The sequence below is a fragment of the Taurulus bubalis genome (genome assembly GCF_910589615.1).
Source record: "Taurulus bubalis genome assembly, chromosome: 3".
Classification (NCBI taxonomy): domain Eukaryota; kingdom Metazoa; phylum Chordata; class Actinopteri; order Perciformes; family Cottidae; genus Taurulus; species Taurulus bubalis.
In genome coordinates this window covers 23,610,735-23,624,881 of record NC_136591.1, presented here as the reverse complement: position 1 = coordinate 23,624,881, position 14,147 = coordinate 23,610,735, and the positions used below count along the sequence as shown (strand labels likewise).

Below are 14,147 nucleotides of genomic sequence, written 5' to 3'. Positions count from 1 at the left end.
GCTACACTTAAAATCCGATTTATAATGACATGCTTTGGTTGTTAGACTTCGTTTGTCTTTGGTTGTACACATTATAAATAAACATATCCATATTCCTTGAGAATAATAACGGTAGACTTTTATCAACTAACAAAAAGAAAGTACCTATTTTTCGGTTACAAGTATATTACTTTTCTTTAAGGTCAGGTTGGATTTTGTTGGTTAATAAAAATAATTAGCTTTCCTAGAACTTCAGCCTAGACAGGAGGATAATTACTTATTTATTATAGCTTTGTATTATTTAGCTATGCAGCTCTGCTCTCGTGTCACAATGCTAATATCAAATTTCCTGCAGCACCTGAAAGCAGCATAATACCTCTGGCTGTGTTCACTGTCCTCCTCTTGTCGCTTATTGATCCTGCTAGCTTATCGCTCGCTCTTGTGTCAGGATGGTGGCCGTGGTGTCTGACACCACACTTTTGTCCGTAGTTTCTGGTTAAAGGTATCTGGCATTCGGGGGCTTTAATGTTCCGTGCAGCTAATCTAAAAACCATCGGCAAAGCGGGAACCGGCTGGTAGGTGGTCTTTGAACTCACTGAGACGTAACGTTCACATATTGTTCACGTCCACTCTCGTGTTAGCTGGAGAGCTAAAACTAGCTTTGCTAACAGCTAGCTAGCAAAGCAAAAACATCGACGGGGTTTCTTCTTTTGTTTATTTTCCCGATGACAGTCGTTAAGATTACCACAATTGAATGCTACGTATCTTGATTATTGGTTGAGGGGTGGTTTTCTTTAGTGATAGTTTTGTTAGTAGACGTTTGTTGTCATTGATTTAAGATAGATAGCGAGAAGACATTAGTTAGCTTGTTAAGCTATTCACTAGCCTCAAGAAGTGTAACGTTAGGGATTCATTTATAAACGTAAGTATTAAACAGTGAATTCGCAGGATGTTATACTTTGCTCTCTGGCTAACTTTGAATTCGCAGTTGCTCGTGTCTTAATGGCAACTAACCATCTCAACTGCCGACGTTAAGCTAATTAACGTCACGGCGCTCAGATTTAGGAGTAGCTGTAGGAAACTGTAGCTTTCCAATGACTATCTGCAAATCACACGCACACGCAGCAGCACCACCTGCGCACACTGTTCATATAAATACAACAATCCTAAATGTGTAAAACAGGATCCTCTCTTTTTCTCCACTTCAGGCACTTTTGCCAGACGATGGACGAGCTGGTCCACGACCTGGTGTCCGCGCTGGAGGAGAGCTCCGAGCAAGCCGCCCGTGGTGGGTTTGGTGATGGAGGAGACCACGCGCTGGCCGTGGGCTGTCTGCTAAAGAGGCAGTCTCGGAAGCGGAGGGGCAGAAAACGACGCTCGGACAACCCGCACCCGCCTTGGGAGACGGGTCACCTCAGCGAGGGCTCAGAGTCGAGCGTGGAGGAACACAAGGTAGAGCGAATCGTGGACACAGATGGTCGTTCGCCCAGGACATCTTGGCTAAAAACCAACTGAGATGTCCTTGAGCAAAACACAAGATGTTCTTAAGATTGTTAATGGGTGCTAATTATTGGATGCCTGGTGAAGCGTCCGGAAGAACTTAGTCAAACAACTTCTCTGGTTCTCGGAATTTATTTTCCTTGATCACAAGTAAAGTAGCAAAGCAGTTGCAATCGCAATGGCAGGGAGTCGTCCAGTCAACACGCAGGTTGACCGTCCAAAAACACCCCGAACAGCCTGAAGTTCGGCTCTTTAATACACGGTTTTCCGTCATGAACATCGAACATTTCTATTGGCTCTAACATTTCTAAGAGGAGGAGAATCGTGTCCTCATCTTTTCTCACAAGGCTGGAACATGCAATGGCCAGTCTGCTTGCCTAATGTCAACATACTGATAAACAGGTGTGAGTGTTGTGGTGCAATGCGTGGAACCTTGAGGAACATTTCTCACAGAAACTTCTCACAGACAGTATTTGTTAAACTGACCTCACACAACCTGAACTCTAATAGACATAAGAATAATGAAATGAAGAATATCTACAGAATATAACGATTTATATTGTCAAGATGCACAGAAATATTGTTCACCCTCTTCTATTGAGGAGCACAAACAATGTACACAAAAAAAGAAGTAATTATTAGACTGAGCATGAGGGATGGAAATGGTTCAAGCCTCTGGTGGTTTTTTATTAAACCTGACTTTGTCTATTTTATCACCAGGAACGCCTTCTTTAATTCTACTTTAACCCTGGATGCCAGTAAATGGTTAACTCACGTTTCTTGATTTAAAGATGTTTGAGTGCTTAGAGATCTGGAACCAGGCTATTCTGTTGATACTCTCACAACATTCTCCTTCCATCTTAATATACATCCCACAACACCTGAAAACCCTTTTGAAACTGTAATCCACTGCTCTCAACATGAAGTTGGAATGGTTAATTTAGTATAAATTGTCTGAGTGCCTGAGTTGTCTTACTGTTTTGGACCATAATGCTGTATCAATTTAGAGTTTCTTTAATACCAACTTGTTTAAATTTAATATAGCGTTGGTCTTAATAGCATCCTCAAGTTTATCTCAAGTTTCTAAATATAGCACCAGAATCACGGTTTGATATCTTCTATGACGTTTGTTGCAGGACTACCGTGCCAGTACAGGGGGTGTCTCTGCTGCCAACAGCCATGCCCGTGATAACAGCGACTCAGATGAGCAACTTGGCCCCAAACGGCGCACCCTTCTAACAGCTGACACTGGACGAGGCAAGCGGCCGATTTGGCCAGACGACTTGGGTGTCCTGGGGTCTGCAGAGGGAACACGCAGCCTTAGACGGAGGCGCAAGGTCAAACGCATGGCTGTGGACCCACCTGCCGAACCAGAACCCCCCTCCTGTACCATGCTAGGGCCGCCACCTGTTCCCAAAGCCCGTGCTGGTGCCAGGTTGCATAGACTGGGTCCTAGTGATGTCAGGGGTGCCATGGAGGTCTGTGGGGGTGGACTGATGGGGCCAGGGGGAGGGAAGAACCGGGTGAAGAAGAGGAAAATGGCTCCCTACAGGCTGGGAATGGAGGCTGCAGATGAAGGGGTGGTGGTGGAGAGTGAGGACCCCATTTCTTCTCCAACGGATGGGTCCAAGGACAAGATGGAGCTGGAGGAGCAGAAGGGTTCGGATGAGGAAATGAGTGACAGGTGGTTAGTGTGTTGACTTTTCTTTTTTTCATGCTCCATGTTTCCAGAAGTTGCAACTCCTCTATCGCTGCTTCTGTATACTTTCTAGATGAGTGTGTGTGACACAATAGGCCAACAGGTGAGGAAGAACTGCTGGGTATCGCACATACCAACTATTTCAGCCACATTTTGTAGGCAGATGTCCTTTTATGGCTGCTTGCGTTTAGACAACATAACATTTCGGCTTCTGTTAATTGGAAAAAGGGTTTGCATTTCCATCTTCCGCTCTTTCTTTTTCAGTGAGACCAGCAGTGTCAGTAACAGCAGTGACGGAGGCCTCTACACCAATGACGAGGGAAGGCAAGGTATACATATACTCATGTTAATTTAGGGCTGCACAATTAATCGAGTCGACTCCGGTGTTAGTAGAAGAGTAGAGACAGATAACAGAACAGAGAGCAGACGGTCACGGGTGTCGTGTGAAAGGTAAATCAAATGTCAGGAGCAGAAGGCGAGCCGTTGTCTGCAAGTTTTTTGGATTTTATGGCAAGTGAAGTTAACCAAGAACAAAGAACCAAGAATCATGTGCACAGAGTGCGTTAGATTTGTGTCTGTGATACAACTAACTTGTTCAACCACCTGAAAAATCACCACAGTACGAAGAATGCATTAAGGCTAAAGTTACCACACTGAATCTCCATCCACGTCCACCGTCAGCCGAGAAAAACACAACAGCGACCCTGCATAGCGTGACAGTGTATCCATCCACCTCCCAAAGACACACTGAAATAACGGATGCAATCGCATTTCATTTGGCCGAAGACATGTGTCCAATAAATACTGTGCAATTAAGGCTTCAGACACTAGACAAGAGATACATGGTCCCCTCGCGCAATTATTTCTCCAAAAAGGCATTACCTGCTCTGTATGAAACACGTGTGGGGTGGGAATACAAAGGGATGACACAGCTGTCGAGTATTTTGCAACTATGACTGACCTGATGGCGTATTTCTTTTAAGTTAGCCCGTTATTATGGGTAAAGATTTTATTTATATTTTGCTTCAGGTGAATAAGAACCGTATAACTTTTATTTTGATGCAAAGACGTGTACATTAGCTGGAATGTAGCACAACATGGAAGTGAAAGCAGTGATCTCTTGATTTAATTTTGGGTAAAAAGTGTTGATACTATTTTATTTATATTTTCCTTCTACAAGATGCACTGTGATAAGGACCAGTCTGATGCAAAGATTTGTATATTAGCCAGAATGTAGCACAACAATGGAAGTGGAAGCAGTGTTCTTGTTCATTTAAACGTGAAAGCGCAATAAAAAGATGTTGTCCCTAAAATTAATGAATAATCATGATAAATAATCGGGATCTCAATATTGATAAAAAAAATAATTGTGATAATGATTTTGGCCATAATCATGCAGCCCTATATTAAATATTATTGTTCAAACGGCAGAGAAGTCTTCAATACACTATCGGAAACCCTGGCCTTTTTATGTGGCTAGTTTTTCAATATTTGTCAGCTGTTTTAAATGCCTACATGCACACTGCAAATGACTTGCCTTTTAGATGAGAGTGAACACTAGTGGGAGCAAGTTTTTAGAATGTCCAACCTTTTTTTTTAATGCCACATAAGTTGGTTTCATAAAGGTTTAGCCACAGTAGCACTTCCTTATCAGTCCTTGACAGCACATCTTTGCAAATACCTCCCGTAAAGTGAAACAACGGTCCCGTTTTCCTCTCTCCTCCAGCTGATGACGAGCAGAGCGACTGGTTTTATGAGGGTGAGCCAGGCTCTGGTTCAGGGCCCGGCGGTGCGTGTGGGATCGCAGGAGTGGTTCCTTGGTGGGAGAGGGAGACGGGCTCAGAGGAGCTGGACCTAGCGGATCCTGTCTTCAACAGCATCCTCACTGGATCCTTCCCCCTCATGAGCCATGGAGCACAGAGAGGTAGGCTGGAAACATACAGTTAAAAACAGCACTTTTGTAAAATTCTAGTTAAATGTATAACTCTGGATGAGTGTATATGGTTAGATGAGGCACAGTCGCATACATTTTACAATGTAGTAGTTGTTACAGTCTCACTCATGACCAGTAGGGGCTAAATACTGATCACTGTTCAGCAGTAGGCTATAAAGTGTTGTTGTGTATTAAATATAAAAAATAAAATCTACCTGTTATTCAGCAAGCAGTACTAAATAGAAGAAAAAAAAAACCTGATTTATAAATACAAATAATACATAGCTGGTGATTTAAAAAAACATAAATCCCAGTACCTCAGAGAATACGGTTCATCCTCAGTGGCCACCTCACTGTTTACCAGGCTTCATCATTTAATAATCATGTCCTCAGCTAAATAGGTGACGAACCAGTGCTCTGTTTGTCAGGGTTCCAGGCCAGGCTGAATCGTCTTCATGGAAACCAGCAGGTATCTCAGGCAGGCAGCTCCAGCCAAAGCTTCAATGACAGACTGGGCAGACAAACCCAGGACCCCCACGAGTGAGTCCCCATCTTTTTCAAAATTCGTATTAATTCAGATTTTTTTGTGTCTTTTCTTGTTCATACTTTCATGTCGCTGGCATTGAGAGCCGCAATCAGATGCATTATGTTTTCAAGTTGTCCGACCATAAGGAGTGGTGGTGTCACGGGAGGAGATTCTTCAGTGCAACATGTTTTAACACTTTTATATAGCGTTGGTACCAGATGGTAGACAGAATCACAAATGAGTAAAACGACCAGCTTACTTGTTGTTTTCAGGATTTATTAATCTATTCACAATAAAAATTCGTGCCCACCACAAGTTCCCAGAGCCAAAAGTGATGTCTTGATTAAATTTGGCGGTTTAGGTCAAGGTCACTGTGACCTGACATCTGTCCCATGCTCGTCAACGCGATATCTCACGAACGGCTAGAGCGAATTTCCTCAAATTTGCCACAAACATCCACCTAGACTCATAGTTGTACTGATTATAATTAGGTGATCAAAGGTCACAGTTACGTCAATAATTAATATGCTAATACATTTCGTACGGATGTCTAATAGGATGGATAATGATGAATTGATGATGTTTTGGACAGACATGGATGTAACTGCAACATGACTGGTTGTCAGAGGCATACAACTGCGAGGCGGTAATTGTAGTTTCTTTTTAATCTGCTGTTATGATTGTAGCACTTTCAGTTGCATTTTATTTCATGAAAGGTGCTGTACAAATGAAGTGTTTCAGAGAAAGTAGCAACCTGTGAGCCACACTATACTTCTAGAATCAATTCAGATTTTATTGTAATGTAAAACACAATTGTTTGCATAGTTTGTAGCCAGCAGAGTTGGATACAAAAAAGCATGCAATACAAAAATGACTTAAATTGGTATTGAGACAATGTAAAAGCAAAGTAAACTGGAACACGAATAATATTAATTTCATATTACCGGTTCCATATTTGTCCCTAGTTAATTTAAAGTATTTACTGCAACTAAGTTCCTGCAGTTCAAATGCAAGTAAGGTCCCCAAGTTAAAGTCTAGAAAGGTAAACGTTTCTGTGATGGAGAACAGTTCACCCACAGCAAGACATGGTGATTAATAGCAGTTTGGTTTCTGTCTCTGGAACGCTGCCTTGGTGGAAATTTTGAGGGCCTTATTATATACTATTATATCTCCAACAGGCCTTGGTTTAGCTCGGGCTCGAGGAGAGAGCACGGACAGGTGAGCCATGTTTCTTTACCAACGTATTCCCTCTCAAATGCAAAGTAAAAATGTTGATCTAATACAAGGACCTACGTGGTTGGTGTTTAAGACAGATGTGTTGTTTTATTCCAAGGATTTGTTGCAAAGTGCTTGAGCATTAACTCAAGTTTTTCCTCTTTTTTTCCTCCCTTCCCTGCCACTTCAGTTGCATTGGGACCCACGGTCAGACAGAGGGCATCGGAGAAGCTGCTCAGTGAAAACAGCCAGCAGGTGAGAACAACAGTTTCATTTTAAACACTAGTGATTTATGACCAAAACTCGGGCTAATTTCATTTAGTAACTGCTTTTGTTTCTGCTGCGGTCTCATCGACCTAACGTCCCACTGGTTTCACCTTGTTTAATGGTGTTTTTTCAAATGAAATGAAGAAAAAAAGCTACTTTCCACAGTGTTATTTGAGCTAAAACTAATGTTCCCATTTTTTTGTCACGCTTGGCTGGTTTTGCAGACAAACCAGCGGGCACCTCGGCTCTCTGTGTACAGGGGATGTCAAGCGGAGGCGAAAAGCAGCACCCCTCGGTTCCAACGCCCCCTCAGGTATTGGATGCAAACCTAGCTACACCTAACACACCATCTGGTACTTTTTACCTACTGCCCCTTTTATTGTATTTTTGGCTCTCACTTTCTCGCCCGTTTCCCTCCCCCTCTTGGATGAGCTCAGTATGTTCGCCAGCCTGCTTTCGTCATTGCCTTCTGTCTCGCACATACACACTGGTGTAAACAATTAGGCTTTCGCTACGCATTTTTTAAAAGAATGAATCGAGAGAATGGAGTCCCCTCATCTTTCATATTGCTCCCTCTCTCCCCCTCATTATTCAATCTTAGCTTTTGCTGAAGTTGGACAAGAGTCAGCTCGCTAGTCATGCTTTTAGAGCGGAGACACTGGATTAGCTCTTAGCCAGTAACACTTGTGTATCACCCCCTCCCCCAAACCACTCTCTTTACCTCTGGGCCAGTTGATGCTTTTGTAGGAGGAAGGACAAGGCAGCAAAGCCTTTACTGTTAGGTCAAAACTCCCACTATAATATATGTACTCTGAAGCCATGTCCCTTTTTTTTTTTTTTTTTTAATCATATTTTAAACCGTGACACCAGAATTATATGCACAATGAAGGACCAGCTTTTTGTTTAGTTGTGAGCGCCCTTTCTCTGTTCATCCTCTGGCCCAACACACAACTAAGTATTGCAAATTGAAGATATTATAGTCTCAGCAACACTTGGGTAGCAGGTATATGAACATTTTACGCATTGTAAATCATTTTTTATTATCCAAAGTGACGCACTCGGCGATACGTCACAAATATCAAACACATTTTCTAGTCGCCCCACAAACCGGTGCCGTGCTCAAGGGCAGCAGAGGCCCTGCCAAACTCACATCTTGAGAATTTGGCTTGAATCCACCGGGGGGCTCAACCACCATGTGTGTAAATGAGCGTGCGGCTTTGCATCTATCGCTGGACCATGAACCAGGAAGGACGAAAAGACCGTTTTGAGACTCATGAGAACCTACTTTCTCTCACTGGATGTTGTTTTTGCTTCAGAACTGGATAATCTAATTACATGATGATTGATTTACAATTATTCTTGGATGTATCAACAGTTGTAATGCAATGTTGATGACGTCACAGGAAGAGATCCTTCAGTGCAACACGTTTTACAGACCCTCATAGAGGATATACCAGATGGTAGACAGAATTGCAAATTAATACAACAAACAACTTACTTGTTATTTTCCTCATTGATTGATCGATTCACATTAGAAACATGCCCGTCACAAGTTCCTAGAGCCAAAGGGGATGTTTCTAACACAGACATAGCCCATTTATAATGACGTAAAAAGACCAAATCAACAAGTTTTTGATGGTCAACGGCCAAGGTCATTGTGACCTTGCATCTATCCCATTCTTCTGTACGTGATATTTCGGGAACGCCTGGAGGACATTTCACTACATCAGGCACAAACATTCACTTAGACTCAAGGATGAACTGATTTAGATTTTGGTGGTCAAAGGTCACTGTGACCTCACACAACTTTCATATGCCTAATGGGATAAATTAAGGAGGTGATGCCATTTTGACAGACATGGATGTGAACTGCAACTTGACTGGCAGAGGCAGTAAAAACAACAACAAAAACAACATATTTTTTGTTTGGTTTTGTTTTCTGACCTGTGACTTCTCTTTTCAGGAGTGGTCGGGGAGAGTGCGGCTCCGATCCCCGACTCGAACATGGGGAGTCGGATGTTACAGAGCATGGGCTGGAACCCGGGGATGGGCCTGGGTCCAGAGGGCCGGGGCATTGTTGAGCCCATCCGTGCCACACAGAGACCCAAAGGCACCGGTTTGGGTTTCAACTGATCACCCGGTGTCTGGATCCTAAACCTGAAGCAGGCTGGGACTAGATGCCCAAAGACCTACAAGGACTGAAGGAGATGAACTGCTGCTCGGGGCGACGAACGATAACAAAAAAAAATATTTAATCCAGGCATGCGAGTCATAAGAAGGAAAGGAATGAGGTTTTACCTAGCAACAGTCTGTGATGAAAGAGAAACTTTCCCATATTGGGGAAACTGCAAGAAGCCTGGGATATCCACACACACACACACACACACACACACACACACACACACACACACACACACACACACACACACACACACACACACACACACACACACACACACACACGCGCGCGCACACGTGGAAGTGCATGAAACTGAGCTGGAGAAAATGCTTTTTGCAAACATGTCTTCTCAAGAAACTCCATGTTGGAGAAAATGAATGACATTGATGCATTGTAGTTAGTTTGTTATACTGAGCCAAGGATGACAGCGGAGTTTGTTTTCAGTCAACGTTATTGGTTCGTGAATTAATGAGAAATTGTTTTGTCCAATATTGCACAATCATTTTGGAATCAAAGACTGTTTGAGCAGGTCATACCTCGAGATATATTGTTAGTTTCTTTTTAAGGTAATGAAGTAAGGGTACACTGTATGGATGTGTGTTGGAATATCTGGATCCCCCCCACACCCTCTATTATATTGTTCATTTAATGGAAAATGTCATATCATCAGAATGCTTTTTTTATCTATCTAAAAACAAGAAAATTATTAAATCAAACCCACAATTTCCCCTTCATTGTAGCACCACTATGTATGCATGTACAGCTGTGGCTGCTGCAGGTTCTGCTGATGTTTACTAAGAAAACGTGTGAGGTTAAGTCTTGCTGACGTATTTCGTCCTGACATATGCTTATGCTGAAGTATTTAGCCTGCCATAGATAGCCATGCTCAATGACTTGTCATACAGTACACAAAGACGTGGCTATAATATTGTCTGGTTAAAAGCACTCAGTTTTGGAAATTCCAGTAAAAGAGAATTGGTAAATTTAGCTCTTTTCAATGTTTCAGAAGTTGGAAAAAATTATATATGTGTCTTAAATACCTTGTTTCACAGGTGTTTTCACTTCATTAGCACTGATGGCCAGTATAGGCTGTGCTCGAGGTCTAATCAGATGGAAGTGAAAGCACTTGTCTGACTTGCAGGTCCTTTAACTGAAAACAATCGAAGTGCTACTTTAATTACATTTTATAAATAACTTTTAGACTCATTGTTTCTTGTGTTTGTTTAGGCTGTTGAGTAAAGTAGTTTACCTCCAGCCATAGATTGTTCTCAACAAAGATTTGAAATTATTTTAAGTGCAGGTAGAGTTTAATGTCTAGAAAAAGAAATAATAAAAAATGAAATTATGAATTTATAAATGTGCAGTTGTACTGTAACAATATTATTTCCCTCTTCTCTGTTCTTGTAACTAGTGAGCACCAGCTGGGTGTTATTTACCCCACTACGCCTGTTTAGAGAAGTGTGAGATGTCCGTGAAAGTATTAAACTCAGACTGCCTGAACAATGTGATAGTTGTCAGATGAGGCCACTCCCACCCCTTCAGTTCATCAAGTGGTTTATACCAAAAGCTAATTTTATAATCTATTTTAATAGGAGCCTGAGCATGCTGGATTTTTGAAACTAATATTAATATCCATTAAAAAACATAATTACGCACTATAGGGGTGGTGTGGTACATGTTTTTTATTTTATTTTTATAAGCATCCCTTTGAGGAATAGTTTTAAAGTTTGGAAAATTAACTATTCTATCTAGTGGAGAGTTGGATGAAAAGATAAATGTGAAGCCAGCAGCCGCTTAGCTTAGCATAATAACTGGAAACGGGCTAACTGTGTGCTGTCCAAATGTGACAAAATACACAAACCAGCATCTTTTAAAGTTTAGTAATCAATACGTATCTTTTTCGGAAGTCGATTGTACGTAACTGCAAACCAGGGGATACGTTAAATGTTAACGTTTATGAAACAAATATCTGTTCGATAAACAGCATTTAATATCAGTCTTGTGTCACGCTTGCAGAATCGCACAATGCCAAGTGGTTGACTTTCTGAAGCGAGGTTTAGGCAACAAAGTACTTGTTTTAGGTTTGAAAAAAATATAGTTTGTGTTAAAACAATATGGTTACAATGTAGCCATATTGTTTTTATAAAAAAAAAAAGTAATATAACTTAACTAACTAGCTTAAATAACAGGAACAAAAGCAGTCTCATGGGTGAAAGTCTTGGTTGGACACACCCAACCTTAGTGGACGTTCTCATTTGTTATACTAGTTATTATACCATGTCATTGTTCTACGTCTCTTTCTGAGAGCGTTTACAAATATTCAACAATATCCGTCTGTGGTTTGCAGAAACATGCAACATCAACATTGATTCCTGGAGACCTAGCTAAATAAATGACAACGGGGAGTTACATAATGGATCTATCTATTTCTTGGTCAGGCGCTCGTTGGGGTCTGCACTGATTGCCTGGAAACCTTATAGTGACGAGAATCCAGGAAATAAATAGTCCGTCAAAAAGCCAAATGTAAAACTACACTGACTTTTGAAAAAAAATTAAACAAACGATGTTGTGTGTGTGTTAATTTCAGAGCTTTAGAGGCGCTTGTACCTTTGAAGGCAGCCAGGCTCGGCGTTTCCTCTTGTCTTGTTTCTAATTGGCCAGAGTTCACAGCAATAAAGGTGGATGTGATGCAAATATACCTGTCGTAGGTTAAAAGCCAATTAAATCGGCCATGCCAATATTTTGGATGGGCGAAAATGTTGGCCCGTTTCTGCTGAAGGTTTGAAAAGAACTCGCTAGCTCTTACAGCTGCCACAGGGAACTCATTTTTCGCTCACTCAGATGTTACTTATCAGATGGAAATACAACAAATATGAAACCTGTTGAAATATATCTTTAAGTCCGGTGGTTGTGAAGCTGATTCATGGCCTTCGAGCCACTTACAACATCCACTGATAAACACAAACTAGGAGAACTTTCTCGTCTGTTTGCTTTTCCAGCACAAACACACTCGCAGCTCCTTTTTAATCCACAACTGGCCAAAACCATATGCCCTCTAAATATGTCCAACTCCATCAACACATGCATCACATTCACATGCTGACTCAACATCGCTGAAATATGATGCTCCCTCTGTCTCCCTCCCTCTTTTCTCTCCCTCCGTCTCCCATCTTTGCGCGGCTGCAATAGAAATCCCTCCTCTGTATCTATGGGAATACAGGAGCGCTGTGTGTCCTCTACCCTCCCCTCTACTCACCGCCTCCCTCTGCATATAAGGGAACGCTGGCTGCCCCCCACGCCACCCCTCTTAGACACTTTCCATCTGACACACACTCTCAGGACTCCCCTGCCAGCAAGCTAGGCAGGTAGGTAAACTCAGCACTGGATCTGAGTGAGATGCTGAGAGGAGAGAAAGGAGGAGAGGGGAATGCATGCATGTGTGTGTGTTTATGTATTTGTGTGTGTGTAGGGAGTGTGTGTGTGTGTGTGTGTGTGTGTGTGTGTGTGCGTGCTGCTGCATCGCTGAGCTACAGAGACCGGAGGCGAGGAGAGCTGGAGCGTTTGTCCTTGAGACTGACTGACTGCAGCTGTAGAGCGGAGGACCAGCCATCCAGCCGGTGGATGAAACTGACAGTAAGTGCTGAGCAAAAGCTTTAAGATGAGCGAAAGGGAAGAAGTAGGTGCAGGTTTCTTGTAATTAGAGCAAATAGACCAATGTTTTTTGTTTCTGTCTGCTTAGAAACAGACCAATGTGGTGTTTGAATGGAAACAGAGGTGCGCACAATATCTCTCTCTCTGTGTGTCTGTGTGTGTAAGAGAGTGTGTGTGTGTGTGTGTGTGTGTGGCCAGGTCAAGGTCTACTCTGCTTCCAGGTGAACTTATTGCTCAGGCTTCCCATCAATACTTGCTTCACAACCCATGTAAGACTTTGCAAGCAGTTCACTTGCAATTATTCAGCTATTCTAGTTTTCCTGCAGCAGCGTCCTCTGTGTTGTGTGTGCGTGTGTGTGTGCGTGTGTGTGTGCGTGTGTGTGTGGCGTCAAGAGAGATGTCAGTAAACACAACATTACTGTACATCTCTACAGCTCCTCTCCTCTTCCTCACTGCTTCTGTTGACCGATCGATACTTGTGCATCTATAATTGAAAGTCATCATTTATGGCGTCCCTCCAAAGCGAGTCATTATCATGTGTAATCTTGCAGAAAATTACATTTTGACTCGTGTACCTTGGCGTGGCCCGGAACCAGTGGACTGTTGAACGGGTCTGAAGGAGGACCGCAAGGTGGGGTCAATTTCAAGAAGGCTCCAATGCCTGGAGGAGGCTGGTGTAGGAGGAAATACCCCCCCACCCCCTCCGGTGCATCTTGTATGATCAGATGAGGAAGGGCAGTCAGGAACGGATGGCGACTCAGTGTGAAGGATTAAAAAGAAGAAAGGAAGGAGGTGATGGAATCAGAAAGCTAGACAAGTATTGGCGTGAGCGCTACATGGTGTGAGACACTGTCGTGAGCTGAGACTGGCTCACCTGTGGAGCTGCTGACAGAATGTGTTAGGCCACGTTCGAGGGGTGGCTCGAGATAGATGGGGAGATAGAAAGAAAGCCAGAAGGCGAATACATAAAGCTGTGGTCGACTTTTTTTAATTTTTTAAACAGCACGACAGGATAGCTCTTTTGGTCTCTGTGTATGTCTGTGTCAATTTGTTTATTGTAGACATGCTGACAGTGAGCATGAGGGCTAAATTTGCCACCTGTGGAGATAAAAGTGATATGATAAGATAGATGAGACTGCATGCTGTGTGCGGGAGTGTGTGTGCCATTTTGTGAGTGTGTGTGTGTGGAGTTATGTGA

General features: G+C 42.6%; 1 protein-coding gene across 3 annotated transcripts; it reads left to right on the top strand.

Annotated features, from left to right (window-relative positions):
* Positions 1–429: 429 nt before the first annotated feature.
* On the top strand, positions 430–10,849 carry gpatch2 (G patch domain containing 2). Of its 3 annotated transcripts, none has more exons than XM_079215029.1 (11): positions 430–554; positions 1,188–1,431; positions 2,616–3,163; positions 3,443–3,507; positions 4,905–5,102; positions 5,540–5,651; positions 6,230–6,283; positions 6,816–6,855; positions 7,043–7,107; positions 7,344–7,432; positions 9,083–10,849. In XM_079215029.1, exons 1-11 carry the CDS (start codon positions 505–507, stop codon positions 9,250–9,252), a joined length of 1,635 nt encoding a protein of 544 aa, XP_079071155.1. In that variant the 5' UTR covers positions 430–504; the 3' UTR covers positions 9,253–10,849. The 3 variants fall into 3 exon arrangements, with proteins under 3 accessions (XP_079071155.1, XP_079071154.1, XP_079071156.1); XM_079215028.1 differs by having other exon boundaries at positions 2,616–3,166; XM_079215030.1 differs by lacking the exon at positions 6,230–6,283 and having other exon boundaries at positions 2,616–3,166.
* The last annotated feature ends 3,298 nt before the right edge of the window (positions 10,850–14,147 follow it).

What these genes read in the sequence shown, in the direction of transcription:
- gpatch2 (XM_079215028.1), top strand. Translation starts at nt 505, where the DNA reads ATGTTCCGTGCAGCTAATCTAAAAACCATCGGCAAAGCGGGAACCGGC. An exon ending in GGCAAAGCGGGAACCGGCTG is followed by an intron (nt 555 to 1,187) that starts GTAGGTGGTCTT and finishes TCTCCACTTCAG; the next exon opens with GCACTTTTGCCAGACGATGG. An exon ending in AGGCATACAACTGCGAGGCG is followed by an intron (nt 6,284 to 6,815) that starts GTAATTGTAGTT and finishes TATCTCCAACAG; the next exon opens with GCCTTGGTTTAGCTCGGGCT.